Here is a 27,170-nt window from a genome sequence, read left to right as displayed (position 1 = left end):
ATCTCAATTTTACATGATCTCTGCACTTCTCACAGGGAGAACAGCAAGGTTGGAAGTACTGTAAATGCTAAAATTACAGAAAAGGATAAATAGTACAGTAAATGGATACAGAGACAGCTAGAATACATCTGGCTACAGACCTAAATGCCAACAGTGTTCTCACTTCGATTCTGGGAGCACTATTACGGTTCTCAGCAACATTACCCAGAACATCCAGAACTTCTTTATTTGTTCATCTGCTAATGCAATTTATGCCATCCTTTGCCAACAGTGCCCCTTTGCACTCTACATATGAAATACAGGTCAATTTCTATACAAGAGAATAAAGGAACATAAATGACAACAGGAATGTGAACACATCAAAGCCAGTTTCAGAAGCCTGCTGCCTCCCACTGTGTTACTGATCAGAAAGTAACTTGTAGAAAAAAAGATTTTCAAAGCAAAGTTGGAGAGGGAGACAGCTGAGGTAAATTCCATCCATATATTTGGGTACAGTACTTGGCTAAAGGCTGAAATAAAAATCAAGGCTTTTTTTGTATGTACTTTTTTCCATATACTTTATTAAGGAACTGTCTTTACAATCTTGTATATAGACAAAAGTTATTTACTAAGGCCTCAGATCAGAAGTTGATTCAAGAAAACACCTAACCATTTCATGAAGAAACCTCTTTGCACTTCAGAATAAATCATATATTGACCTGAGAGAAAGTTAATGAGTCTAGCTCTGGGCAGGATCATTATGTAACAAAATTCACCATGGTGTTAAGGCTATTGTCACTTTGAAAATTCCACTTTTTGAAACTCATAATAATTAGGTACCATAAAGTCAATTTAATGGCAGGCCTCTTGGGTTTCTTTTAGATACAAAGCACTTAGAAGTGGCTTAGGAGTCCCTCCTCCTGGTGGTGCTCTGGGACTGTGCACCCTGCCCAAAGGCGTACAGGTGACTGGCACATAACCCTAGCAGCCATATATGTGTGAGGGCATCTTGACTGAAAAGATTGTACTGATTTCAACTCCTGGTCGCTGGGTTTTCCAACAGATACAGCACTTGTATATAAACTGGTGACTGAAAAAGCTTGAAGAAATGAATTGGAATCTCCGAACATTCACACTGAAATAATTCTGTTAATCTTTAAGGTGCAAAAAATACTTTTGCTTTTTATTTTACTGATTGATTGATTATCCGTCCCGTTCCTTGGAGAGTAAAAACCATTGCACTCAGCGTGCCGATGTGCCCGAGGCACCAGTTCCAGCCCGGTTCTACTCGGAAGTAAACGGGGAGCCCCGTGAGTTGCTCAGGGAAGGGCGGTCTTCGGCTCCGAGGCTGGCAGCCTCAGGGGTCGCGTGCCTTGAAAGCAAGGCAGCGGAGTTTGAAAAGCAACCGGATTGCCGTGTGACCGTGGTGTGGGAATACGAGGCGAGCTCCCTTGCGCCATGAAAACCCAAGATGTCCCTACAGCTCGCGGCCGTGGTGGACGCTTGACGAGGAGGCCCGGGCTGGGTGGGTAGAAAGGAGAAAGAGAGGAGGCGGAGGCAGCAGCAGCCAGGGGCGGCTCCTTGGCCTTACTCAGCGGCCATTTGCCTCCGCCCCTCGTAGCCAGCCCGGGATTCATTTCCTTCGTATCTACCGACGCCGCCGGTCGGGTCGGGAAGCGTCGCGCAGGTGCGAGGAGACGAGGACGAGGGGCAGGTGGACTGGTACGTGGGCGAGGGTTCCTTTGTTTGCGTGTGTATGTGTGTGTGTGTATCTGTCTTGGAGGGGAAGGGCGAGGCGGGAAGACTGTGTCCGGGCGGGGAGGTGTGCGCGCTAAAGAAAAGCTGCCTTTTATTTAGCGCACACTAAAGCTGGTAGGTTGTTTCCTCCCGCCCGTCTCCCCCCCCGACCCTGACCGCGGGCTGGCGAGGCGCTTTCTGAACGCCTTGAGCAAAGGTTGTATGTAGGGCGTCGCTTGGCGCCCGCCTTTCCGAAGGAGGCGACCCCAAAAGGGCAGCTTCGCGTATTTTGAGAGCTGCCCCGACCCCCTTTTAGCCCCGAAGGGCTCTCGCTCTCTCTCTCTGTCTCTCTCTCTCTCCCCCCCCCTCTTTCGGATTAGCCCCTTTTCTGCTTTGCAGACCCCGCCCCTCCCGCACCCGTCGTGAACAGTAGTGTTTCAGGGCCCTCGTGTTTTGCACGGCCGCTGGTGAAAGGCCGGCCATATAGTGTGTCGCGCTTTGATCGTGGTTGACCCATTGTGACAAAAGCCCGGACTGAGCATAGGATAAAAGGAAGGCAAACTGCTTCCAGGAAAAGTTAAAAGGTGCCTTCAAGACAATCAAAAGTTTGACTTGCTTCTTGACCAACTATTCTGTGTGTTTAAAGGCCCTGTATTGTATTTTCCTTTGCTTTTTAAGTCACATTCTCAAGCTTCCTACCTGTGTTCCTGGAGTGGTGTTTATGACTAATGCTTAATTTACCCTTTCTTCTGAGCATGCCAGGTAACCATAAGGAACGGGGAAGAGATTTGTAGTTCTCTGCCCCTCTCCCCACAGTTTGCCTACTTCCATAGCACTTCACATTCGCCATCCTTTGAATACAGTACAGTATTGTAACACTGGAAGCATTCAAGCGAAATTTAGACAACCACCTGGCAGATATCCTTTGATTTGTATTCCTGCACTGAGCAGGGAGTTGGACTTGATGGCCTTATAGGCCCTTCCAACTTTATGGTTCTATGACTGGGGAGATTAATTGTAGATATTTCATCTTTATCAGAGTAGGGGTGTGAGAGAGTCCTGACCCTTACACCCTGTTGTATGTTGATCCCATACTTGACTGAATGGACTTGCTTGATATGGTTAGTGAATTAAGATCAGACCTGCTGTGGCAACTCTCTGCTTATTTTTAAAGTTTATACAATCTAGCAATTTTTTTCCTCATGCATTTCCACCCACCCCCATTTTAATTAGTACTATCTCAGGTGTGACTTGCTTCACACATCCAGAGCTGAAATCCATTTTCTGCTAGAGATGTGGGGGGGCTGCATCCTGCATGTCTGATTTTTGCTATTCTTTCTAAACATGTTTTATGACTATCCTCCTGCCTTGAACAATGTTCAGAAGTTTATATGTGCAATCAGTTAACTTGATATCAAAAGCTGTTTGCATTCATTTTGTAATGGAAGTAACAATATGAGAGCTTGAAAATTGGCTTCTTTAGGGGGAAAACCACTACATATTCATTCCACCTATGCACTGTTTCTAACATAGCAGACACTGGTATCTCTGCCTTAGGTGTAACCACCTGCTATGGCCTGTCCCTCCTTCTTCATGAAGGCTACATACAGCAGGTAGGATGCAGTCCAACCTCATTTCCAAACCTCTTTCCCTGTTTTTAATTTAAACTTGTGTGCCCAAGGGGATTTCCACGTACTTAAAACTCAAGTTTTCAGGACAGGAATGGAGACTTTTGAGAGCTGTGAATGACTCTTTTGAGGGGGTACATTTTCCTGTTGTTGTGTGCATGAGGAGGGAGGCAAAGTGTAGAACACTGCTCTCACGATTCCCGTACAGTAAATAGTTGTGGGCCTGTCCATTTCTTTTTGTGATAGGTCATTCTGGGATCAAAACACAAAAGAGAAACCAAATCAATTTTTTTTGCATATGATCATTAACAATTTTTACTCCATGGGACCTAGTAACAAGAGTAGTCCTTTGGTCTACTAGGCCCTGGCCCCGTGCCCGATACAAAAATTACACTCTGAACCTTCATTGTTTGGCGATCGTTAATGTTTGGAGATTGGCCATGGCACCATGACTCTTCAAACTGAGCCTCTTTTTCAAAACTGAAATGTCTCAGTTTTTATCTCTACTTCTTGGCCAGTCCAGCTAATACTGTTTGGACATTGTGGGAATCTTTCCATTGCTGTTCTAGTGCCCTGTCCATGCAACCAGTAGTAACACAAGAGAATTGCCTGTGATAATATATTTGAGAATATTGCTGCTCTGAGAATCTCTCCATATAGAAGTACATTTTAGCCAGACAAAATTTTAAACTTCACTGGCTCAGAACGTTGTACTGCAACCTGTTGTCTGCTTTGAGTAGTTATCAGAGACTTACTTAAGAACAATAGCATATTGTTTGTTGCCAGTTTATGTAGCTACAGGCATCGCAAGTCAAAATTAATTTCTTGGTGGCTAAACCTGATATTAATTGGCACAGTAATTCAGTGAGTGGTAGGTTAATGAAATACACCAGTGGGTGTTGGATATCCTGTGGTCAATTGCTATCCAGCTTAGATACGTTATTTTAAAAGAATGAAATAGATAAGAGATTATTTCTGTCTGTAACATTGCCACAGACCAAATTCTAGGTTTTGTTTCTTCCCAACAAGGGGCTTTTGTAGTTCTGTAGCTCTGTTTCATAGTCACATTAATGTTCAGTGTGCACACTAAATGTTATTGTGATTTGTCCCCTCAACCTGTAGTGTTCAAATATGAGTTTATTTTCCCTCACACCTGTAACTCTTTCTGAGCTAGTCTTTCATCTGCTTCACTCATTCCATGAGAGATAATATTGAAGGATTTCTTTTGCCAAAGTTGAATGAATGCGCATCTTATTCACTGAGATGTGAAAAGATGCTCTCTGCACGTGTGCACACAGTTTTGACTCCAGTATCTGTGTGTAGGGAACAGTGTGTGGGATGGCTTGGGAAACAGGTGTGACAATAAAAATGAATCAGGTTTATTAGTACGTGGTGAATGCTTTCTTTCTCAGGTTCTGTCATGTGGGATGACAGAACCTTTAAGTGTTGAACAGTGTACTGCCTCAAAATAAAAATAAGTTACAGTACTTTGATGCTTCTGAATGGAAAGGAGTGTAGCTCAGTGGTAGAGAGGGAATTTTGCATACAGTGGGGTCTTGAGAACTTAATCCGTATTGGAAGGCGGTTCTCAAGTCAAAAAGTCTGTAAGTCAAGTCTCCATTGACCTACAGTGCATTGAAAACCGATTAATCCCGTAACAGGCCGTTTTTGTTCCATTTTGGTTTTTTTCTGGTCTGTAAGTCAATTCTCAGGCTGCAAGTCAAACCTAAATTTTGCGGCCAGAGAAGTCTGTAACTCAAAAAGTCTGTAAGTCAAGCCGTCTGTAAGTCAAGGGTCCACTGTACATGAATTCCTTATCTAGACTCTAGTGTCTGCAATGATTTTAAAGCGAGTGGAAGTACTGAAACAGACCTTTGCCTGATGCTTTAAATGGCCTTGCCACTCAAAAAAATGGCACTGTGTCAACTGAATCAGTTGTCTGCTTCGATATAGGATAGTTTTATGCTTACACAAGTCAAAATTTTGTAAGTTAATTTTTTAAAACCAGACTGATTGTTAAAAAAACCCAGCTGACCTTCAATTAAAGGAGGCAAACATTTTGAATGGAGGTAGATATTATTGGATTATAATGATATTACTCCAAGCTTATGCCATAACCAATATCTCTGAAGTAGTTTAAATTTTTAATCTTCCAGTTGTGCTAACTTGACCTTTTAAGAATCCCAGCCTCTCACAGTGAGAGCATGTGGCAGGCAAGTCCAGACAGACAGAAGGTGGAAGGCGTTATGTGCCAGTTTATCCTTTTTGGCTTGGAGTGGAGGGTGAAACTTCTGTCAGATATGTATTGTAACTCGCACAAAAGGCAAGCTCTGTTGTGGAATCTGACTGCCCATAGAAAAGCAGACCTTCACATGTATGATCAACCTCTCCTTTCTTAATATGGGAAAGCAAAGGTAGTGCTAATTTTGAAGCCATTAGTATAAGTTGTGCAGATGCCAAAGTGTTCTTGAGCAACTGTGCATTCTTGCATGACCCACTTCAGAAATGGCATAATATATTACTGAGAAGCAAAACAAAAAAACTAAACAAAAAAAACAAAAAAACCCCCACACAAATAAAGTTGTCTTTATTTTGTATAGGGTGCACCTCTCCTTTACTTACCAAAAGTTGCATTCTGAAGTCTTACATTTCAAAGTACTGTAGAGTGAAGCCTTCTTGAACTATACTATTGTATACTTAAATTTACCCTGTACAGTGACATAAAAATACAAAGAGTTTGAACCATGTCATTTTTTTGCCACTCTCATGGAACTCTTTATCTGAATCTGTACTTGTCCAGGGTGTTCACTTCCAGCCAGTAGATGTTATGTGGTCATTAATTGCCTGGGTAATGCAGTTGTCCTCAGAATCTGGCAGGGCAGCTCCAGATTTCTTGAGGTATCTGATTTCTGATTGATTGATCTTTGGAGAGAGCATTTCTGAAAACAATAAGGCACTAGTGGCAAAGTATGTAGGAATCTAGATGACATTATGAATATAACACAGAACTGAATCGTTATAAATTGTGTTTTAACTTTCTTGACTTGGAGATAATTCATGTGAAAGTCATTCTTTTTTTTTAAAAAAATATTCCTGACACTTAGTCCTTTTGCCTATTTAGTAATGATGCTGAGTTTCTTTCGACGAACCCTTGGGCGCAGGTCTATGCGCAAACATGCCGAGAAGGAAAGGCTGAGAGAGGCTCAGCGAGCATCAACTCACATCCCTGCAGCTGGTGATGAGAAATCAATAATTACCTGCCGAGTCTCTTTGCTGGATGGAACTGATGTTAGCGTCGACCTGCCGGTAAGATATAACTTTGCATCTTTTTCAGCATTGTGGGTTCATGTTTGAGAAAGTGGGCTCTTTATCTCTGAGTTGAATAAGGCATGCATGTATAGTAGCCCAGTTGGCAACAATAGAGAAATTAGAAACAGTTGTTTAGAAATAGTGATAACTGGTCTTAGGATCAAGTATTTTGAAAGTATTTCTGTTTTCAGTGGGTGGTGATAAATAACCATGCGCCATCAAGGCAATTCTGACTTATAGCAACCTTTTTCATGGTTTTTCTATACTGTGTAGAGAATACTCAGAAGTGTTTTGCCATTCCCTTCTTCTGGGGACACCCTGGGACTGTACAGCTTGCCCAAGGCCAAACAGGCTGGCTGTACTCACAAGAGGCACAGTGGCAGATACCTAAACCACTGAACTCTCCAGTGGTAGTTGATACAAAAGGTTAAATCTGTCTAATTTCATACATCTGTGTTGTTTTGAAAACTAAGAGATTGGTTGCATGATCTTCCACTGAAAAGCAGCTAATCATACCTTAGTGAGATTACATTTTCGCTGTATTAGGTTGACATATCTAGTAATGACATGTCAAAGTAAATTAAGTAATTTCTTCATTTTCATGGTCTTGTGATTGCCTTGAAATTGAATTAAAATTTAATGAATCCTTATTAATTAATTAATTTATTTATTAAATAAATAAATAAATAAATTATTAATTAATTTTATTTATATGCTGCCGTTCTCCCCATAGGGGACCCAAGGCAGCTCATAACATTTAAAATCATACAATATTAACAGTTTAAAATGCCATGCAAAGTTATATATTCAAAACAATTAAACATTAGTCAGGATTAAAAGCAATACTGAAAACATTTTTTTAAAAAAATTAAATTTCCAGAAACAGTATTCCCTAGACACTTATCGCTCAAAAGCCTGCCTGGAGCCCTGTGGTGCAGTGGTTAAAACTGCAGTACTGCAGTGAAGAAGCCATATAGGAGTTTATGGGTAATTGCCAGCACTTTGGTTTGAGTCTGGAAACAGTCTGGTGGCAATGAAGTTGGTGTAATAACACACTCCCTGTATCCAGTGCTAGTTTGACTGTAGCATTCTGAATCAGCTGAAGTTTACAAATGCTCTTTAAAGACAGCCCCATATAGTGTGCATTTTAGGAATCCAGACAAGATGTAACTAGGACATGTGACACTGTAGCCAGATCAGACATCTCCCAGAAATGGGCGTAGCTGCCACACCAGCTTTAACTGCAAAGGCAGTCCTGGCTGCCACTGAGACGTCTGCATCCAAGCTCAGGATTGAGTCCACGAGCACACCCAAGCAGCAAACCTGACTTTTCAGGAGAACCTCATCCAATACAGGCTGAATCCCTATCCTTTTATTTGCCTTGGGACTGACCAGGAGCATCTAGGTCTTGTCTTGATTAAGTTTCAGTTTGTCAGGCCTTATCCAGTCCATTACTGACAAAAGGCATTGTTCTTCAGCGTGGCCTCTGTGAATGCACACATATGGATTAAATCAGCGCCTGTGCTGGAACTTCGGAACCTTCTAGAGCTTTTCTGAAAAAGATACTGTACATAGTTTAGATTGCCCCTTGGACGCATGCTCCATTCCCCTCCCCCCAGCCTTCAGTTCCTATTTTTCCGCCACAGTGCTAGGAACACTTCGGATAGAGCTCTTGATTTTTTTGCTGTTTTGGCTTGATTTTCGGACTGTATTTTCGGCTAAAGATTTCCTCTCTTGCCCCTTGACTTCGGACTGTATCAACCATTCTCTTTCTTTACGGACTTTGGCTGTTATTTTCGGGTTTTTTCCCATGGTGTTGTGGATTGCCTGATTGCCCGCCTAATTGGCATCGCAGGGAGCGCCATTATCTACTTAACTCGTTTGCCTCAGGATATTTTGAATCATTGCCATGAGTACCAAGGTTCTCACCGCCTGTTTGTTTTATTTCCCCGTCGGGCCCTTTTAGCAAGTGCAGGGCTTGTTCAAGAAAACTACCCTTTTATGACAAGCACAATTTTTGTTTGTTCTGTCTGGGAGACAGTCATATTCCCTCTTGTCACCACTGCAAGAAGTTTACAAAGGCTGCGCTTAAGGCAAGGCAGCAAAGACTTAGATACTATCTGTGGGACAAGACTGTTTCCCGTCCCTCGGAAATGGAGACCTCTTCCAATCCTTCCATGACTCCTTGGTCTGAGGCAACTACTCCTACTCCATCCACGAGTACTTCAAAGTCTGGCGCGAAACCGCCAAAAAAGACTGCCTCAGGCTCCTCTAAGAAGCCTGCGTCTGCGTTTTGAAGGTGTCTACCCCAAAAGACACCTCAAAGGCTAAAAAGCCCACTGGCCATAACAAAAAGGACAAAAGTAAGGAGCAGACTGCCATCCCTCCTGTCATTCTGTCTCTGCCTTCACCAATATTAGAGAATTCGTCGAGGGATCAAGAATCCCTATCTGAGGCTGCTCCATCTGTACCTCCTAGCCAGCAAGTCGATGCCAATTTGGTGGTTGGGTGCTCTCCTAGCCCAGAAAAATTAGAAGAGGGTGTTCAGTCCAGCCCTCAATCTGCCCTTCCTAGCCCTGCTGATGCCAGGCGGGCGACTGAGCATCCACGCTCACCTTCCTCTTCACCAAGGCGAAGTCTCCCTCCTAGAAAGAAATCTTCCAAAAGGAGGCATTCTTCAGCAGATCAACGTCGAGCTGATGACAAGGAAGCTTCACATTGAAAGAGGCACAAGCGGGACCACTCTTCTGTTCGACATTCTGTTAGAAGACGGTCGTCACACCGACGTCGGTACTACAACACCGACTCTACTTCTTATTCCTCGACGTCGGACGTCATAGACATAAGAAGAGACGCTACACTTCTACATCATCTTCTGACGGGTTGCCTTCTCCCTTCCCCTATCGACGTCAATGGGGCCACGATGTCAAGGAGCCTATACCACCTAAGAAGGCCCCTGCCAAGGCACCTACCAAGGCTACGTCTACATCGACGTCGATGTCCAAAAGTACTAAACAGGCTGTTCCCTTTTCTCAAAGACAGATGCCGCTGAAGCGGACACATGTGAATCTGATACAGGGGATCCAAACCCATTTTCACCTTCTGAAGATTTTTCATTGTATGTTCAGATGGTGGCCAGGATGGCTAAGGCTTTAAAGATGCAAACTCAGCAAGTTCCCCCCCCCCCCATCGGATGACCCGATCTTCGGTGATATAGACCAAGAGAGGTCGCAGCTTCTAAGCTTAACTTTTATATCTCAACTAATCAACTTATACACGAGGCCTTGTCTCAACCTTCCACTCCATTACCTGTGCCCAGACAAACTGAGAATCTATATAGAGTGCATGGAGAGAATACTACATTTATTTCGAAACATCCTGCACCTAATTCTGTAATTGTCCATGCCAACTTTTCAAAGGCATCTGGCAGACAGCATGTTACCCCTACCAATCGAGAGGGTAGGAAGTTGGATGTCTTGGGCAGAAAGATTTACAATTTTCAGACTTTCTTTCTGCGTATTTGCAATTACCAGGCTGCGATGGGTGCCTATCAGAAGTATCTCTGGACCAAGATCCTACCAGCCCATCAAGGTGCACCTGATGATACTAGACAGGATTTTCTCAATGCTTATGCTGAGGCGATGACGCTCTCTAAGCATCAACGTCTGGCAGCCAGACATGCTACTGATTCAGCAGCCAAGACACTCACCTCTGCCATTACCTTACACCGACATGCCTGGCTTAGAGTATCTGGTATTGTGGAAGATGTTAAAAAGCAGATAGAAGAACAAGCTTTTGACGCAAAAGGTTTATTTAATGAAAAAACTGACGAGTCTTTTAAAAGTCTTCATGAAAGTAAGAAAACAGCCGAATCATATACAATTCACCAACAACCAAAATTTCAGAAGTCCCAGTGGCAGAGGCAGTTTCCACAGCAGCAGTATCAGCAGCAGACCTCTCAAGGCTACAAACAGTTCAGAGGTTCACAAGGCAGGTCATCTCGCGACTCTTCTACTGCTCCATCCTACAAGCAACAAACACAGAAACGTCATTCCTACCGTCCTCCTTCTAAAAAGTCCAAGCAATATATTTGATTCCCAGATCAGTCACACCCACGACCATCTGACCCACTTGGCTCCATTTCTACATGATTGGCAAAAGATCACAAAGGACAATTGGGTTCTGGACATCATCAGATTTGGCTACAGACTAGAGTTTGTAGAGCTTCCCCCTCTAGGTTATGTAAAGGTGACAACATCCAACCCTACGCTGGAGGAGGAAGTTCTCACTCTAATGCAAAAAGAGGCAATACAGCAGGTCCCTCATCGAGACATAGCCAGAGGGTTCTACTCTCGGTACTTCACAGTGCGCAGGAAGGATGGTGGGCTCAGATCAATTCTAGATCTGAGGGACCTGAACACTTACCTTCATCCACGTCAGTTCCAGATGGTCACACTGGAGTCCATTGTCCACCTGCTGAAAAAAGGAAATTGGTTTACAGTCATAGACCTCAAAGATGTGTACTTCCACATAACAATTCACCACCATCACAGGAAGTATCTACGCTTTGTGATCAACCACAACATCTTCCAGTATGCGGCCTTACCATTCGGCTTAGCGACGGCTCCACACACGTTTACAAAGTGCATGGCACCAGTGGCAGCCTTTCTACATCTACATGGAGTGAAAGTGTTCCCCTATATAGACGATTGGCTGATTGTGTCTCCGACCAGGAAAAAGGCCATCCACGACTCAAGATATACTCTAAACATTCTTCAAAACCTGGGTCTCACAGTGAACTACGAGAAATCCACTCTGGAGCCATCTCGCACCACAAATTACATAGGAGCCATGCTGAACTCCATACAGACGAGACTATTTCTGACCGTAGACCGTATTCAGAAAATAAAGGCAGCCGTCCAGAAGTTCCATCCACACTCACTGGTATCAGCTCCCCATGCACAACACCTGTTAGGCCTCATGGCATCTACAACAGCATCTCTCCCACACGCGAGGTTGAAGATGCGCTCTCTGCAGGCATCACTTCGATGCACTTTGCGACGACCCTTGGAAAAAGATTCTGGTCACCCCAGAGTTGGCAAAGCAGCTCAGATGGTGGAGCTTCCTGCCACATCTCATGATGAGGCGTCCTTTTCATCCACTACGACTACCTGTGCAAGTAACAACAGATGCAAGTCCCATAGGTTGGAGCGCGCATTGCAGCAGTCACAAGATATATGCCCTCTGGTCTCAGAGACACAAAGGACTCCACATCAACCATTTGGAGATGCTGGCAGTGATTCGGGCCTTCAGAGCGTTCCTCCCACTGATACAGGGTCATGGTGTTCAGGTTGTGACAGACAACACCATGACCATGTACTACATCAACAAGCAGGGAGGAACGAGGTCAATGTCACTACTCTGCCTGTCTGTGCACCTGTGGGAGTGGTGTTGCCACCATCACATCTACCCAGTAGCAATCCACATATCAACATCAGACAACCAGCTGGCAGACAAGTTGAGTCGCCTGAAGGGACAGTCCTACGAGTGGGAGCTGGACAACACCATATTCCAGATGCTATGCAGAAGGTGAGGTCAACCATCCATAGATGTGTTCGCTTCTCACACAAACAGGAAGTGTGACAGATATGCATCTCGAGCAGGCAGGGGTTCAGGCTCCCTTCATGATACCCTGGCGAGAACACCTTTACCTGTTTCCACCGATTCCCTTGATCCACCAGACTTTCGTCAAGCTCAAGCAGGAATGAGCGCAAGCCATCATCATAGCTCCCTGCTGGCCACGTCAGCCGTGGTTCTCTACGCTGAGAGAGTTAGCAGTGGACATGCTGAAGCTTCCACTACTGCGACATCTTCTGACACAGGACTTGGGGAGCATCCTGCATCCAGACCTGAACTCCCTGCACTTTGCAGCGTGGAAGATCTGCCAAAAATCAAAGAGGTTTTAGAAAAATCTAGGAAACCTTCTACGACTCTGCTGTACAAGTATAAGTGGAACAATTTCTTAAAGTTTACTGCTTCTAGGAACCTAGAGGCTTCACCAGTGTCTCTAAAGACGTTACTCATACACCTTCAACATCTCTTTGACCTAGGTCTTAATTTTCTTCTCTTAAAGTGTATATATCAGCAATAGTTTCCTTTCAGCCCAGAGACTCAGAATCCTCCTGTCTCTTCACAAACCCAACTTTGAAGGCGTTTTTTAAAGGAATGGTCAATATTCGCCCTTCTACTAAACCTCCAGTACCTAAATGGTCCTTAACATTGGTACTACAGTCTCTCATGAAGCATCCCTTTGAACCAATGGCTTCATGTGATATCAAACTTGTATCATTTAAAACTCTTTTTCTAGTTGCTGTTAGGTCTGCTAGAAGAATAAGTGAGTTAGCAGCCTTAAGATCTGATGCTCCTTACCTGCAATTCTACAAGGACAAAGTTATGTTGTTTCCAGATGTTTTGTTCTTACCCAAAGTTGTTACGGAGTTTCATCTTAATCAACCTTTTTCATTACCTACCTTGTTTCCTGATCCTTTGTCTGACGTCGAAAAGATGCTCCATTCCCTCAATGTCAGGAGAGCACTGGCAATACTATACTTCTAGGACAAAAGACTTTCGTAAATCTGAAAGACTTTTCCTGTGTTTTCACGGACCATGCAAGGGTTCTCCAGCATCATCTTCCACCTTGTCCAGGTGGCTTGTCTCCACTATCACTCTTGCCTATGAACTTGCTGATAAGACTGTGCCTGAAGGTCTTAGAGGACATTCTACAAGGTCCATGGCAACATCTACTGCTTTACTGCGTGGTGTGGACATTCCAGACATCTGCAAGGCAGCAACATGGTCCAGAGTGTTCACATTTGTCACCCACTACAGGCTGGACCTTCAGGCAAAGAAGGAGGCAAGTTTTCAAAGGGCTGTCTTGACATCTGTCCTGCAGTGACGGCCCTCCTTCCGGTAAGGGAGCTTGCCAGTCACCCATATGTGTGCATTCACAGAGGCTTCAAGAAAGAGAGGTTACTTACCTGTAACCATGGTTCTTCAAGTGGACCTCTGTGAATTCACACATCCCCACCCGGCCTCCCCACTATCCGTCATTGTTTATAATGTGCCTGAGCTCATGCTCTTAGAGTGGTGGATAAATAGAACTGAAGGCTGGGGGGAATGGAGCATGCATTCAAGGGGCAATCTAAACTATGTATCTTTTTCAGAAAAGCTCTAGAAGGTTCCGAAGTTCCAGCGCAGGCACTGATTTAACCCATATGTGTGAATTCACAGAGGTCCACTGAAGAACCATGGTTACAGGTAAGTAACCTCTCTGTCTTAGGCACAGCACAGCTTCCTTCGAATCAGATGGAAAAGAGTTATGTGTCACCAGCATAATGATGTCACTGAACCCCAAAACTCCAGGCAGTTTCTTGTAGATGTTGAATAACATGGGGGACAGCTGAAACCTGGGGAACATCACAGCCCAGTTGCCAGGCTGTTGAGCCGGATTACTCCAACACCACCCTCTGAGTTTAATCATTCAGGAAAGGTCAGAACTACTCTTAAGACTCTTCCAAGAAAGACACTCCAGAAGGATACTGTGGAATAGTATCGAAAGCTGCTGACAGGTCTTAAGTTAGAGCTGTTTGAATGGGTAGATGTAATTTTTCAGTGCAATGAAATTTGAGCAGTACAGTGGTGCCTTGCTTGATGGTTACCTTGTTAGACCAGGAAAGCGCTTGACAGTTTTTTGCAGTCACTATTGCGATCGCTAAACAATGACTGAATGGGCTTTTTTCGTTTAACGATCAGTTCCCTGCTTCAGGAACCGATTTTTCGCTTAATGACGATCAAAAACAGCTGATTGTCGGGTTTCAAAATGGCCACCCGCTGTGCAAAATGTCTCCCCGCTGTGCTTTAGGACGGATTCCTCGCATTACAGGCACCGGAAAATGGCCGCCCTATGGAGGATCTTTGCTGGACACTGAGATATTTCGCGTATTGGAACGCATTGAACTGGTTTTCAATGCATTTCAGTGGGCTTTTTCATTTCGCTTGATGAGGATTTCACTTAACAGCTATTTGAACGGAACTAATTATCCTCGTCAAGTGAGGCACCACTGTATATCTTAAACTGAAATTTGCTATCAGATTTTAAAGAATCTAAGCCTTTGAGTCATGCTGAGATATTGAGCATAAATATGGAAAGATCCATTATATCAGCATTAATTTGTCTGTGTAATCTGCTTCCTGTTATAATTTCTTGAAGTTCAGTAGTCATATTGTGTAGAAACAGTACGTCTTGTCTTAAGTTTCAGTTTGTCAGGCCTCATCCAGTCCATTACTGACAAAAGGCATTGTATTTTGTACATAGGACTTTGGATGTAGTACTGTACTGGGGATAAGTTTTCTTCTAATATGTTGAAGGCCAAGAAGGATTCATTTCCATTAAGCTTGACTACCTTGTTTCTTCTGAATCTGATGTTAGCTCTTAATATATATTCTTTGAGGATCCCACCACCTCTGACTGACTTATAGTTACGCATCGGAATAATCATACTGTTAAAAGGGTCCATTCTGTACTTTTACCAGTAGGTCCAGCTCTGTCTTCTGCCTTCTCTTTTTGTAGACTGTAGTTTGAGATGGACTTGATCCAGAGAGATGGTGTTTTGGCCAGGGAACCTGCAATCCTGCAGTCTGATCCTGACCTAATGAGTGCAAGGATGTAAAGATTACATCTTTGTTTTTCTTTCTCTTTCATGCCGTTGCTCATTTAACAAGTATGATGTTGATGTTGTCTCATAACTAAGGAAATGGCAAATTTATTTAATTATACTCATTTTCTTTGTGAGGATGACAAATGGCTTTAAATTAAGAACTGAAAAAAATTGGTTGTATTAATGTTTCGGAAAAGTCGACCTAGTGTCCTGACACTTCCTAGTCCTTGCACTAACTTAAACTCATGACATTCGTGAACATTCTTAATGTAAATGTTTATGATTTTTAAAGACTCCAACAGTGGTTCCCAACCATGGGTCCCTGGATGTTCTTGGACTAATACTCCCAGAAGACTTCACCTCTGGCTGTGCTGGCCAGGATTTCTAGGAGTTGTAGTCCAAGAACATCTAGCGACCCAAGGTTGAGAATTATCGAACAGCACAATCATATAATTGAATTTTACTTGAGAGGGACAGCTACCTCTTCCATCATCATTAGAATTGATTGTTACATTGGCAAAGGAAGGACTACAGTGCAGAATTGGTGGAATGAATATATAGAATGAATAGTGTCTCTCCTCCCCCCCCCCCCAATCTGCTGCAGTATGCAGAGTTTGTGAGTTACTTCCCCAGGGTTTTTCCTATGCTTTGAGATAAAAAGAGAGAGTTCTGTTCTCAGTTCAAGTCTCTCTGACTTCAGACAAATATTCTATTTCATCATAGTTACTGTGCTTTTTTGTCCTTAACCTCCTTGATCTGTTGGGCATGGGAAAAAAAGCAGGCGGGAAGTTGGGGTGACCGCGGGTGAAACACTCTGGTAACTGTAGTGAGAATGAATGGTTGCTTGGGGGCTTTCAGGAATTCCCATGGCTTGTGAACCTTGCTTCATGTTTTCACTGCATCCAAGCTAGATGTTTCCTCAAGAATGTTGTTTCCTAGTAGGTGGGCACGTTTGAGATTTTAGCATTTAGTAGCTATGCCCCCTCCCCTTTTCCCATATGCATACAGTAAGAGAAACTGGATCTTTTGTTGTGAGAGGGGCTTTCAACATTGATATCCTTGAAAAATTTGCCATAGAGGGCAAATTTAGGGTATTTCATAGCAGAGCTAGGTTATTTGAGAGTGAAAGGGAAATTGTTTAAATAGTGTTTAAATTTCAGGCAAGGTTAGTCATTGGCAGGCTAAGATTTTACTCTTGGGTCATTGCCCATTATGTGGAGGGAATGGTTTAGATTAGTGTTTGTCTTCAGGAAGGAGGATATGGAGAAGCTTAGCGTGGATGCAAACTTTAGCTTTTGGTAAATTGAACACAAATTGTGTACATAGTGATTATGGTGTTTGTGAACAACTTTTTCTTGGGCTCTGGCATATTTTAAGCTATTTGTAGTTAAAAAACACATTTCTGATATTCTAGTGAATGTCAACCTGCTTCAGTGTCACTTGGTTAGTTGGAGGCTGCATTATAAACCACTTGTACACAATTGATTTTGGTGGCAGTTCAACATGCAGTATTTGCTTTCATTTGTTTTTACTGATACTGAATGGATATGCATAGAAAGGTTTCTTATGACAGCAGTTTCATGCAAATGAGTTCTTGGTCAGATTCCTCTGGCATAAGTAGCTGATAATTCTCAAAACAAAATAGGTGCGGCAGGATAGTGAACAGTGCTTCCCTACGCAGCTTCATTATATTGTGCAAACGTGGGACCCAGTTCTTCTCTGATATTGGTGTGTGTGTGTGAGAGAGAGAGAGAGACTAAGCAAGTCTCTCTCCACCACCTATTCTTTCTCTTGTGTGTTGTGAAAGACACAAATTAGAGAAGAGTAGCTCCTCACATTTACACAACATAATAAATACTGTAAATGAAAAGAACAAAGCATTCTACAGTAAGACTTTACAGCAGTCATACAGTATATATACAATATATATACAATAAACTAGAGTTCATATGGATCCCTGGCTTGTTGTATGATGCAGATGTTCCCATTTCACCAAATAGAGAACTGTAGATGAACTCTCCAACTTTTATTTATTTTTAGGACCAACTTTTATTCTAAGTAGATCCATGCAGAGAAGAAACCCAAGGGTTATTTGGAAATCTATGGGGAAGAATCAGCTTTGGTAGAGGAGAGTGGAGCAGACATGTCCAGAGGAGGCTTTTTTAACTTAACCTTCTTTCCCAATTAATTATCTCTTCCAAATTCTAACCTTGAAGCTTATTTGTGTGTGTGTGTGTGTGTGTGTGTGTGTGTGTGTGTGTGTGTGTGTGTGTGTGTGTGTGTGTGTGTGTGTGTGTGTGTGTGTGTGTGTGTGTGTGTGTGTTTCTAGCTAGTAAATAGATGCAGCACTAGTTCACAGATCTCAAATATTAAGTAAGAGTGAGTTTTGAGGGAGTGGCAGTTAGCAGCAATTTTCTTTGAAATATAGTTCAGTAGGTCTTCTAGTTTGAGATTTGTAATGATAATTTTAGGTAATTATTGTTACGAAGGTCAGATTTTATGACAATATGATGATGGGGGATGAAAGCCTTTCACTCTGTGAGGATAAATAAATAGATGAAAATCCTCAAACTTGCTGAATTATCCTGCAAAGATCTATTTGATCACTCCACATTTTGTCAAGTACAATATAAAGCTTTTAGTAGAAGTTGAAAAAGATTGACCATGATAGTATCTTAGAAAAATTAATAGCATAAACGTTTTCATGCCCTCTTCAGTTCCTGTTGAACTGTTGTGTCTGTGTGCATTGAAAATAAAGCTACCAAACACTGGCCTTTAGGATTGTGATTGTCTGCGGACAAACGCTAGCTCTATGGGTTGGAAACGGAGATGAGCACCACTGCCTAGAGTCGGACACGACTGGACAAATTGTCAAGGGGAACTTTTACCTTTTACCTATAATAGCTAGGAATGTAGGTTTCCCGGAGTAGCAGTTTAGCCGCTCCCCTGCAAGGACATTCAGGAGCTCCTGGATGACAGACTGCATGTCATGCTAATGAATTCTGAAATGTTTATGGAGAGCTCCTGTTAATGACCCACAAATGTGAATTTTTCAGTAGCTCCCTCCACTCAAAAATCAGTGTTAATTGTAGCTAGGGCCTGTTTAAATTATAGAAGGGAATAAATAATCTGGACTCCATACATGCCCATAACACAGTAGCAGAAGAATATTGCACTCTGATTAGATCAGTAGCTTCTGGTTCACGTAGCTTAACCTCTGAATGTAATTTATCATTACAGTGATAAGTGTGGAAATTTATTGCCAGATGAGCTAATCCTACCTATCACAATACAAGGAGGGAAATAATTGTTCCTTTATTTCCTGTGTAGAAGAGTCATGGGGGGAAATTATACTGAAGGATATGTAATGGTACACGACTCCCAATTCCGTTTCAACCGTTGCTTCGGGATATTTTAAGCTCTAGGAGTTGGATGTTGCCGGAAAGTTCTTGTCAATAAATTTAAGTCCCACAAACTCTTTTATTTCCAAAGTATTCAGAGTCTTTAAATGTTCCAGCCTTGTGTCTTGCAGTTCTTGTAGAGTTAATGTTGGGGAATGCATACACCACAGAATACATTTCTCAGTTTCAGCTCTCCTCTCTAAAGTGAAGTATAAATTGTTAGGACCTCAGTCAAACCAGTTCCCCCCATCCTTTTTGAGTGTGTGTGTTTTATATTTTCTCTTGCAACCACCTTCTCTCTCATTGTTTTCTTATGATGGAGAATATGATGCATGTTCAGCCCTGGTCAGGCTGATGTGCCAAGGAACTTTCAGGTTTACAAACTAATGGCTGAAATCCTGTTGCCAGAACTTACACCATGTAAGGGTTGTGATGTCAACAACACTGCTTCCCCTTTCCCAGCAATTAAACATTTCCAACCTCTCTCCAGAGGGTCATGTGGGATCCAGGGAATGGGAGAGGAAAGTCTTGAACTACTGAACAGCTGTTAACTAACTGTTAGGATGATTTTAACAGTGTCATCAACATTTTGTGGCCTAACTGATTATTTTATTTTATTTATATCCCTCCCATCTAGACCGAAGTCTACTCTGGGTGGCTAACAACAAGTTCATAAAAGAAAAACAGTATAATATAGCAACAACATAATATGATTCGAGATGGTGAAAATGAATTAAATAATGACAGGAGGGAAGGCCTGCCTAAAGAGACAGGTCTTCAGCTTCCTCTTAAAAGTTATGGGAACAAGATTTCAGCCATTATTTTTCAACATATTCGGTTAGTTTGAGTTTGCAGAAACCACTCATTTTATTTCATAGTCACGCTGAGTAGCATGTGGCCCTTAGGTTTTCTGTGAAGGAGGAAAGGAATAGGAATGCATTGTATTTTGAGTCAATTTCAGAGGAAGTTAAATTTGAGTAGTAAGGATTTTTTTAAAAAATTAATTCTTTGGTAGAAGAAATTCTTTGAGCTGTGTACAAACATTGAAACCATAAAATGTAAACAACAGAGACAATATAATAAATACAGTAGCAAACAAAAATAGGAAAAATAAAGCTAGTAGCAATATGGATGAACGCTATGATATAAAAGTGCTAAAATTTTTTTTAAAATACTAAGTTTCTCCACTGAGCAACTTTTCCCCACTATATTCTTTCGTTATTTTGTTTTACTTTATTAACAACTTTCAAGGATCTTTAATAAAGCATATAGAAGGTTATTTGCAAGTAAACCAAAACAGCATGTAGCATGTTACAGGCTTGAAGACTATTACGTTTAACAAAACTTTAGTTGTTGAAGTATTAATATCATTATTAATTGCTTTCCTCCCTTGTACAATTTTTGCAATCAGCAATAATTCATTATTAAACAAAATGGATGTTTAGGAGTGGTTTACATGTCTGCTTACGCACTGTGTGTGTATATATGTGTAGCAAAAGTTTCTCAAACAGAATTGGCTTCAGAAAAAAGTAAATGAGCAACTAATCTTCCTCTTAGTAATACAAAATATCTTTTGCAATCTCAGAAAAAGGCTAAAGGACAGCATCTGTTTGAGCAGATCATGTATCATCTGGACCTCATTGAAAGTGACTACTTTGGACTACGATTCATGGATTCAGCACAAGTTGCAGTGAGTAACATGGTTTTTTCCTTCTTATGTTAGAAAACTAGATTGTGTTTAACTTAAAATTCAAAGTTGGTGAGACAATTTTTAGAATAGATTAATAAATTGTAGTGAATGTCAATGTATAATCAATTCTGTGCTGAATCAATCTTTGTTTATTCATTACTTTGAAAGGTATTGCTGTGGATATCTTCATTATGGTTGCAATATTACTTTTGTAACAAGACACAACAAATTCGGTTACATTATCTCAGTCTTATAAGAGATATATATGTTATCTTTATATACTTGCATCCCCATCTAGAAAAATATAAGTGGTGCTAAGCTATTCTAACTTGAAATGTAGAATTGTGTACAGAGCATGCCTAACAAATATTGGATGTTCTTACATTTTCAAAGTGAAAATTGTTTATAAATACGTAGAAATTGCCAGATATGTCAAATTGTTGCTGCACTGTGCTCCAACAGTAACTTTTAAATCTAATACTTGCAAGTGGTACTTGATGATTCTAGTTTTAATTACTGAGATGCTGTACAATTAATTACTAACACCCTACTTTCGTTTCCTGTATCAGTCAAAAGGTATGATGGTGCATTAAGTACTGGTAGTTATTTTGAACATGGTTCTGTTTATAGTCTTTACTAAAGTGTACAACTTAAATCCTTTTTGCTGCTTCTTTCCTTTGCATTCACAAAACTAATAGGCAGTGGATGTCTTTTTGCTTTTTTGTGCTTTCTTGTGTGACTTAAATTCATGTTCCTGGAACAGGAATGGGCAGAATGTGTTACATGGGGTGTCCCATTCAGTATACAAGCTGGTTCTGCGGCTGTCTCTGAAATCATTTGAACTTATATTACCCTTCAAAGAAGCAAGCTGTGCTTTGCAGGCTTGAAATCAATTGCATTGAGGTGTGTTCCCAACTAGGTGTCTGGTCCTGCCTCCTTTCTTTTGGATTTGCCACCTTATCTTTGTCCCACCCCTCTGATGGACAGCAGTCCCTCAAACCCTTCCCAAATTGGAACTGAGCCTCCAGACCAGGAAGGGTTGCTCATCCCTGCTGTAAAAGATCTATTGTGTAATGTAATAGTATTAAGCAGGTAATACATTTCAGTTATTTACACTCAGCTATACTTATTTCTGTCTTGAGGGAGTATCTTACCCTATCCAACATGGTGCCTTTACCTTCTGTTTGTTCTGATATTGTTATCTTGTTTATGGAGAGTTTTAAAAAAAACCTGGTGTCAATTAGCTTTTTTTTTTTACATTTTAAGAGGGTTAGCTTATGCAGATTACTGAGTCTTAAACAAAGGTTCGGGTTTTTCTGTGCACTATGCCTGCATAGTGGGTCCCTTCCTCACATTTCAAGAAGACTTTGTGTTCTGTGGTATTATCGTTCTCATTCACCCATTTTTTATTAATTCACTACTGAGTTAAAGAAGTCCCCAGGAAGCAATATTTTCCTGTAGAAATGCCACTCATTCATTCTGTTTGATGCACGGTGGCTTGTCTTAAATCTTCTTAGCCAGCATTCATGAGCAAGCTAGGATGGTATCTGGGAATGACATTGGAGTCTCCCAGAAAAATTGTGCCGAGGAGCACAAGTATCTGCGTTTAGGTTTTCCACTTGAGAGTGACTTGGGATGTTATAGTCACAAAGGCAACTGGGGCCCCTTTGCAAGTGATTTCTGGCCCTACACGTTCAGCTGGGCCCTTCTTAGACTTGTGAGGGTTCCCTCTCCCTCCCTCCCTTGTAATCTGGCTGTGCAACAGTTTAGTAATGTTTCCTTTATTATGTATACATCAGAAGTGGATATGTGTCATATTTCTGTACTCTGTAAGCTCTGCAGGTTCAGTAGATCTGTTAGGGTGGTTGATTTTAGGAGAGTGTTGTATCTGAATGCCTGTTGGATAATTTCCTGTTACCTTGGTTGACCTCTGGAGTAAGGCAGTGACCCATGTGGGTGATGCTGGTTCTGAATTATTTGTAAAGCAAACCTGGCCCCCTGCTATTCTGAAGAACAACAACCACAAATTGATGAGAGTGGTAGCGTTATGGTAATGGAACATGCACGATGAACTCTCAAGCACTGCTAGAGCTCATTTTAGAGCTTGCTTTGTGACGAGGATTACGAAAAAAAAAAGCACTCTCTTATTCCTGGTGTGCTAGGCAGTTTCTAACCAGTTTCATTCTTGAAACATGTGGTGACTTGCCAAGACTAGGTATCTGGAAGATCAAGTTTCATTTCATTCCTGCTCCACCCTGGTTCTGATGCAGAAGCAGCCTTGGTCATTATTGTGGATTGTCTACACTAAAATGTAGAAATGAGGAATGTATCTCTTTTCTGCTGGACCTCCCATTAATTACTTTGTATTTTTCTCAGCCAACTTCCTGAAATGAGATGGGGGCCATACTTTCATACTTCCGTTGGAGAGTTTTCTTACAAAGAGTGGTAGTTATTTTTATGTTCTATCAGGTTGCTTGACTTAAGGCATCCCTAATAGGGTTTTTCACAGTATATGAGATGTTCAAAAATTGGTTTACCGTTGCCATCCCCAGTGAGTTTCCGTGAGTAACTGGAAATTTAAACCCAGGTCTCTGGCGCACTAGTCCAGTGTTCTGTCCACTACACTGCCCTGTCTCTGAAGGTTTAATGCCTTCAGCAGTCTTCTATGACAATCTTTCCCAATCTGTCCATGAGATTATGAGCTGTAGTCCAACACATCTGGAGGCACCAGGTTGGTGGTACTGATTTATGGCACCCCAAGTGTTCTGTTCCCTGTGTTGTTTAAGAACTGCATAAATCTGCTGAGATTGGTTGTCCAGAGATCTGGAATGTGGTCCCATGAGATGCAGATGACACCCAGCTCTGACCTTTCCAGTACAATCCAGGGAGGCTGAAATGGTGACCTGGAGGCAACACTGGGCACAGGGAGGATGAAGACAAAAATGTAACCTTAAATCTGAAAATACAGGTATATTCCTGGTAAGCAGGGTGGACTGATTTAAATCAGTACAATCCCCTGATTTAAATCAGAGCTTCCCACCCAATTCTTTGAGAAATGGTGCAAATCAGAAACTTAATGCACATGCATACTTGGAATATCCCCCACTCACCCATATGTAGTCATCCAGGTCATTTACATAGGCATTGTAGCTGAGAGAGTGTCCAGGGGAAATGAGAGGATGGAAGGTACTAAATTGGCAGTATGAATACAGGTGGTAGAGCCCTTGAACTACATAACTAAGGGCTTAATCTTAGCCAATTTGACCAGCACACCATTTTCCTATGCGCCATTTTGTCCTGCTTATGTTACCTCTTTGCCTTACCAAATCCCTCTGTTTTTCGTAAGGCAGGGAGGAATCTCTTAAACTACACTAACAGTTTTGTTCAACGTGTGTAAGGGCACAAAATGAGAAGGCTGATAGTTTATGTAGTCACAAGTAATTAGGATAGCAAATAATCGTAGAGAGAGAAGTTAAAGAAGTCAGCCACACACACAGAAGTATATCTTCCAGCAGTGCTCCTGATGGGGAACTAGAAGAGGATCTTGAATAAGACTGCCCTGCCCAGGAGTCCTAGGAGGACTGAGTTTTATTAACCTTACAAGTTCACAGATAGTTGACAGTATACAGATAGGACAGTGGTTACATAATGCCATCAGGATTGGCTCAAATGAAAGGTTTTTGAAGTTAGCTCCCTATCACTATGAGAAAGAGGAAGAATGGGTAGCCACACCTCCTCTCAGAAGCAGCTGTGACGTCCTCCAGGAGAGTGTTCTCTACTACTGTAGAATCAGCCAACAGCTTAGCAACTTTGGGGAGGGGCATTCCCCCACAAACCTGTATGTTGTGTATTGTGTAACTTTAGTCTATTGAGAAACGGAAAGTGAAAGCCTAGAACTTGACATGGGAGTTACTAATTTGCTCTACTAAATTAGTCATGGCTTGTTAAGGGTAATTCTCTAAGTACAGTGGTACCTCCACTTACAAACGTCCCGACTTAACGAACAATTTGACTTACAACCAGCTCCGGCCACAAAATTTTGCTTCTACTTGCGACTGGAGCTTCCATTTACGAACAGAAAAAGGCAGGAAATTCAAATTGCTAACTGTAGGTGGCGACAAGGCTGCTTTTTTGTAGCTCTTTTGCCTCAGCCGTTAGAGAGTGTGTTGTGGTTGCAGGCTTAGGACTGCCTCCTTCTGCTTCAGAGTGAGTGTGTGTGTGCTTGCAGGGAGGTAAGGTGCTGTTTTCTGCTTTTTAAAAATGTCTGGGTGTTTTTGCAGTGTGGTTTTAGGCTGGGGGGGTTATGTTTCTGTGCTGTGATGAGTCTTGGGGGTTTGTTTGTTTTTTGGGTTCCCCCCATTTCCGATGGGTCTTGGGGGCTTGGTTGCTTTCTGGGGGTTTTTCCCCCATTTCTGATGGGTCCTGCATGCTTCCCTTGGTTTTTCCTTTTCATTTCTGACCTTGTCCCTCTGTTCTCTGTGCATTTCCAATCCGCTCCGTTTGTTTTCTGTACATGCAGGCTTGATTGCTTTTCTCTCCCCCCCCCCCCCAGGAAGGGATTAATTGCGTATCCAATGACTCTTGCAGTGATCTCTTTTTTTGGTGATTTTTTTTTCTTTGGCTGGAACAGATTAATGGGGTTTCAATGAATTCCTATGGGAAATGGTGCTTCGCTTTACGTCCATCTTCGGGAACGGATTATGATTGTAAGTGGAGGCACCACCGTATATCTGACCTCTTGAGTTGGGAGTAGGAGTGTTGCTGTTTCAGTTGTAACCAAGGGGGGTACAGTAGGGGAGATAGAACTGACCAGTAGAGGAGAAGGGGGAGCGAACATTTTGAGACTGCTTCTCCTTCTAGTTTGCTATCCAACCAAACAGATGTTGAATCCACTTTACTCTAGTGGGAATCCACTTAGTCAAAAATTATGCTGCTTAATGTGAGACCACTGAGTGGAGAGAGTTGTATATCCACCTGGGTGAACAAGCAGACTGGGCAGATATGACTGGAATCTAGGTGGATGAAGAGGGAGGGTAAACTTTTAACCTAGCTCACTGCAGCAGCAGCAGCAACCAGATCAGAGGGATAGAACGGGGAAACACTGGGATCTTCTGTGAATTCATCTCTTTAATGAGTTATCCTGTCTAGCAGTCTCTGGGAATTGACTGCATACCTGGTGACAATACAGTGAGATAGGATGGGGAGTCTGTTAGTGTACTGTGCCCACTCCATTACCTGCCCTGAGCTGTTGAAATTGATCTCAGAGGTGGTGCTGATTATCATTGAGTTGTGGGATCTTAACTTCTGTGCCAGAGTCCCTTATCAGCTGCAGCTCAGGGTTTTATTACTTCCATGGCCATCATGAGCCTTTCTCAGTTTAATGTCAGATCTGGTGGCTGTGCAGACTCTAGATCTGTTTTTCTGGCCAGAATTAGGAAATGGAGTGGGGTGGGAGTTTAAATGAAAACCGTTGTCATGGACAGAGGGCTACATAATAAAGTGTGTACAGTGGGGTCTTGACTTAAGAACAGCTCGAGTTAAGAACATTTTGACTTAAGAACCGCTCTCATAGGAAAATATTGACTTGACTTAAGTACTTAGATTTGAGTTAAGAACTGAAAAAAACCCATGTGGGAGGCAGGGAAAGTGCAAAATGTGAACTTTCAGTTAACTGTTGGCCAGTGAAAAGGGTGCCTGTCTGCTTCCTCACTCCTCCCAGCGTTTAGAGAGTGGATTGGGAGACAGTCTTCGGACTGCCTGGTGCTGTACAGCCTGGACTGTATTTTCCCTGCCTTCCCTGAACCTTTCTTGACCTAAGAAAAAAAGAAACAAAATATCCCCCTCCAGTGGTCGAAGGCGGAATAGCAGCTTCCCATTAGTTTCTATGGACGGAAAAGAGCAGATACGGGTCAAATGGTTTTCAATGCATTCCTATGGGAAATGCAGATTTGACCTGAGAACTTTTTGACTTGAGAACCGCCTTCCAATACGGATTAAGTTCTCAAGTCAAGACCCCGCTGTATTTGTTTGGATTCTTCTGTAGAAGTTGGGAACTCACTAAAAATGACCTGCCACCAGTGATCAATCGATCGAAAAGCATTTCCTAATGATCTGGAGGATTTTCTGGCTGCTAAAGCTTGTGAGTCTCTGACCTAGAGAATGGGCCGAAGAGATGACCTGTATGGTTGACATGATCACCCCTGAGCAACGTTCCCTCTAATACTCCGGCTCTCTCTTCAGAGGTTCCACCCCCTGCATGCAGAGATACACCTGCAAACAGAATGGGCGAATATACTCACTTGGCTGTGTGCACCCATCTTAGAGAGAATGTTGCCCTGAGTATCCTGTATTTACCTTAATAAAAGAAAGATGTGGGTAAAGTTCTTGAAGCCTGAAATGGAAAGACAGGCTTTTGTTTTATTTCATTCAAAATATTTACAAATAATGTTCATGGTATAAAGTGGTGGATAAAATCGAGTAGTAAGTAGCAATTAGAGTAGGCCCATTGAATCGGGGTGGAAGTTTGGTGAGTCAATTTCCCTATTCCATTTATTCCATGAACCTCCTCTACGGTAGTTGCAATTTACTGTTGGATTTCAGTTGTTTGAAACCCTTTTTCTTCCTGGTACATTGTTAAATGCATGTTTAATAGAGGAGGTTCTCACATGTTGGCTTTTTGAACTTCTGTAGTTTAAGGCAGCTGGGGAAA

The 27,170-nt window shown here is 42.2% G+C and overlaps 1 protein-coding gene across 3 annotated transcripts in view; it reads left to right on the top strand.

Moving 5' to 3' along the window:
- Positions 1-1,426: 1,426 nt before the first annotated feature.
- The window catches only part of EPB41L5 (erythrocyte membrane protein band 4.1 like 5), an 87,103-nt gene continuing 61,359 nt past the window's right edge, over positions 1,427-27,170 (top strand). For 2 of the 3 annotated variants that reach the window (XM_072985241.2, XM_020805574.3), the window contains exons 1-3: positions 1,582-1,701; positions 6,466-6,650; positions 20,357-20,461. In XM_072985241.2, coding sequence (XP_072841342.2) covers positions 6,468-6,650; positions 20,357-20,461 — 288 coding nt within the window. In that variant the 5' untranslated portion in view covers positions 1,582-1,701; positions 6,466-6,467. Of the gene's footprint in view, positions 1,702-6,465; positions 6,651-20,356; positions 20,462-27,170 lie in introns of all 3 variants that reach the window. The other variant, XM_020805538.3, reaches the window with a different exon arrangement.

This window comes from Pogona vitticeps, chromosome 1 (assembly GCF_051106095.1).
Source record: "Pogona vitticeps strain Pit_001003342236 chromosome 1, PviZW2.1, whole genome shotgun sequence".
Taxonomy (NCBI): Eukaryota; Metazoa; Chordata; class Lepidosauria; order Squamata; family Agamidae; genus Pogona; species Pogona vitticeps.
Note: the sequence above shows the minus strand (reverse complement) of the source record. Positions and strands in the feature narration are given on the sequence as shown.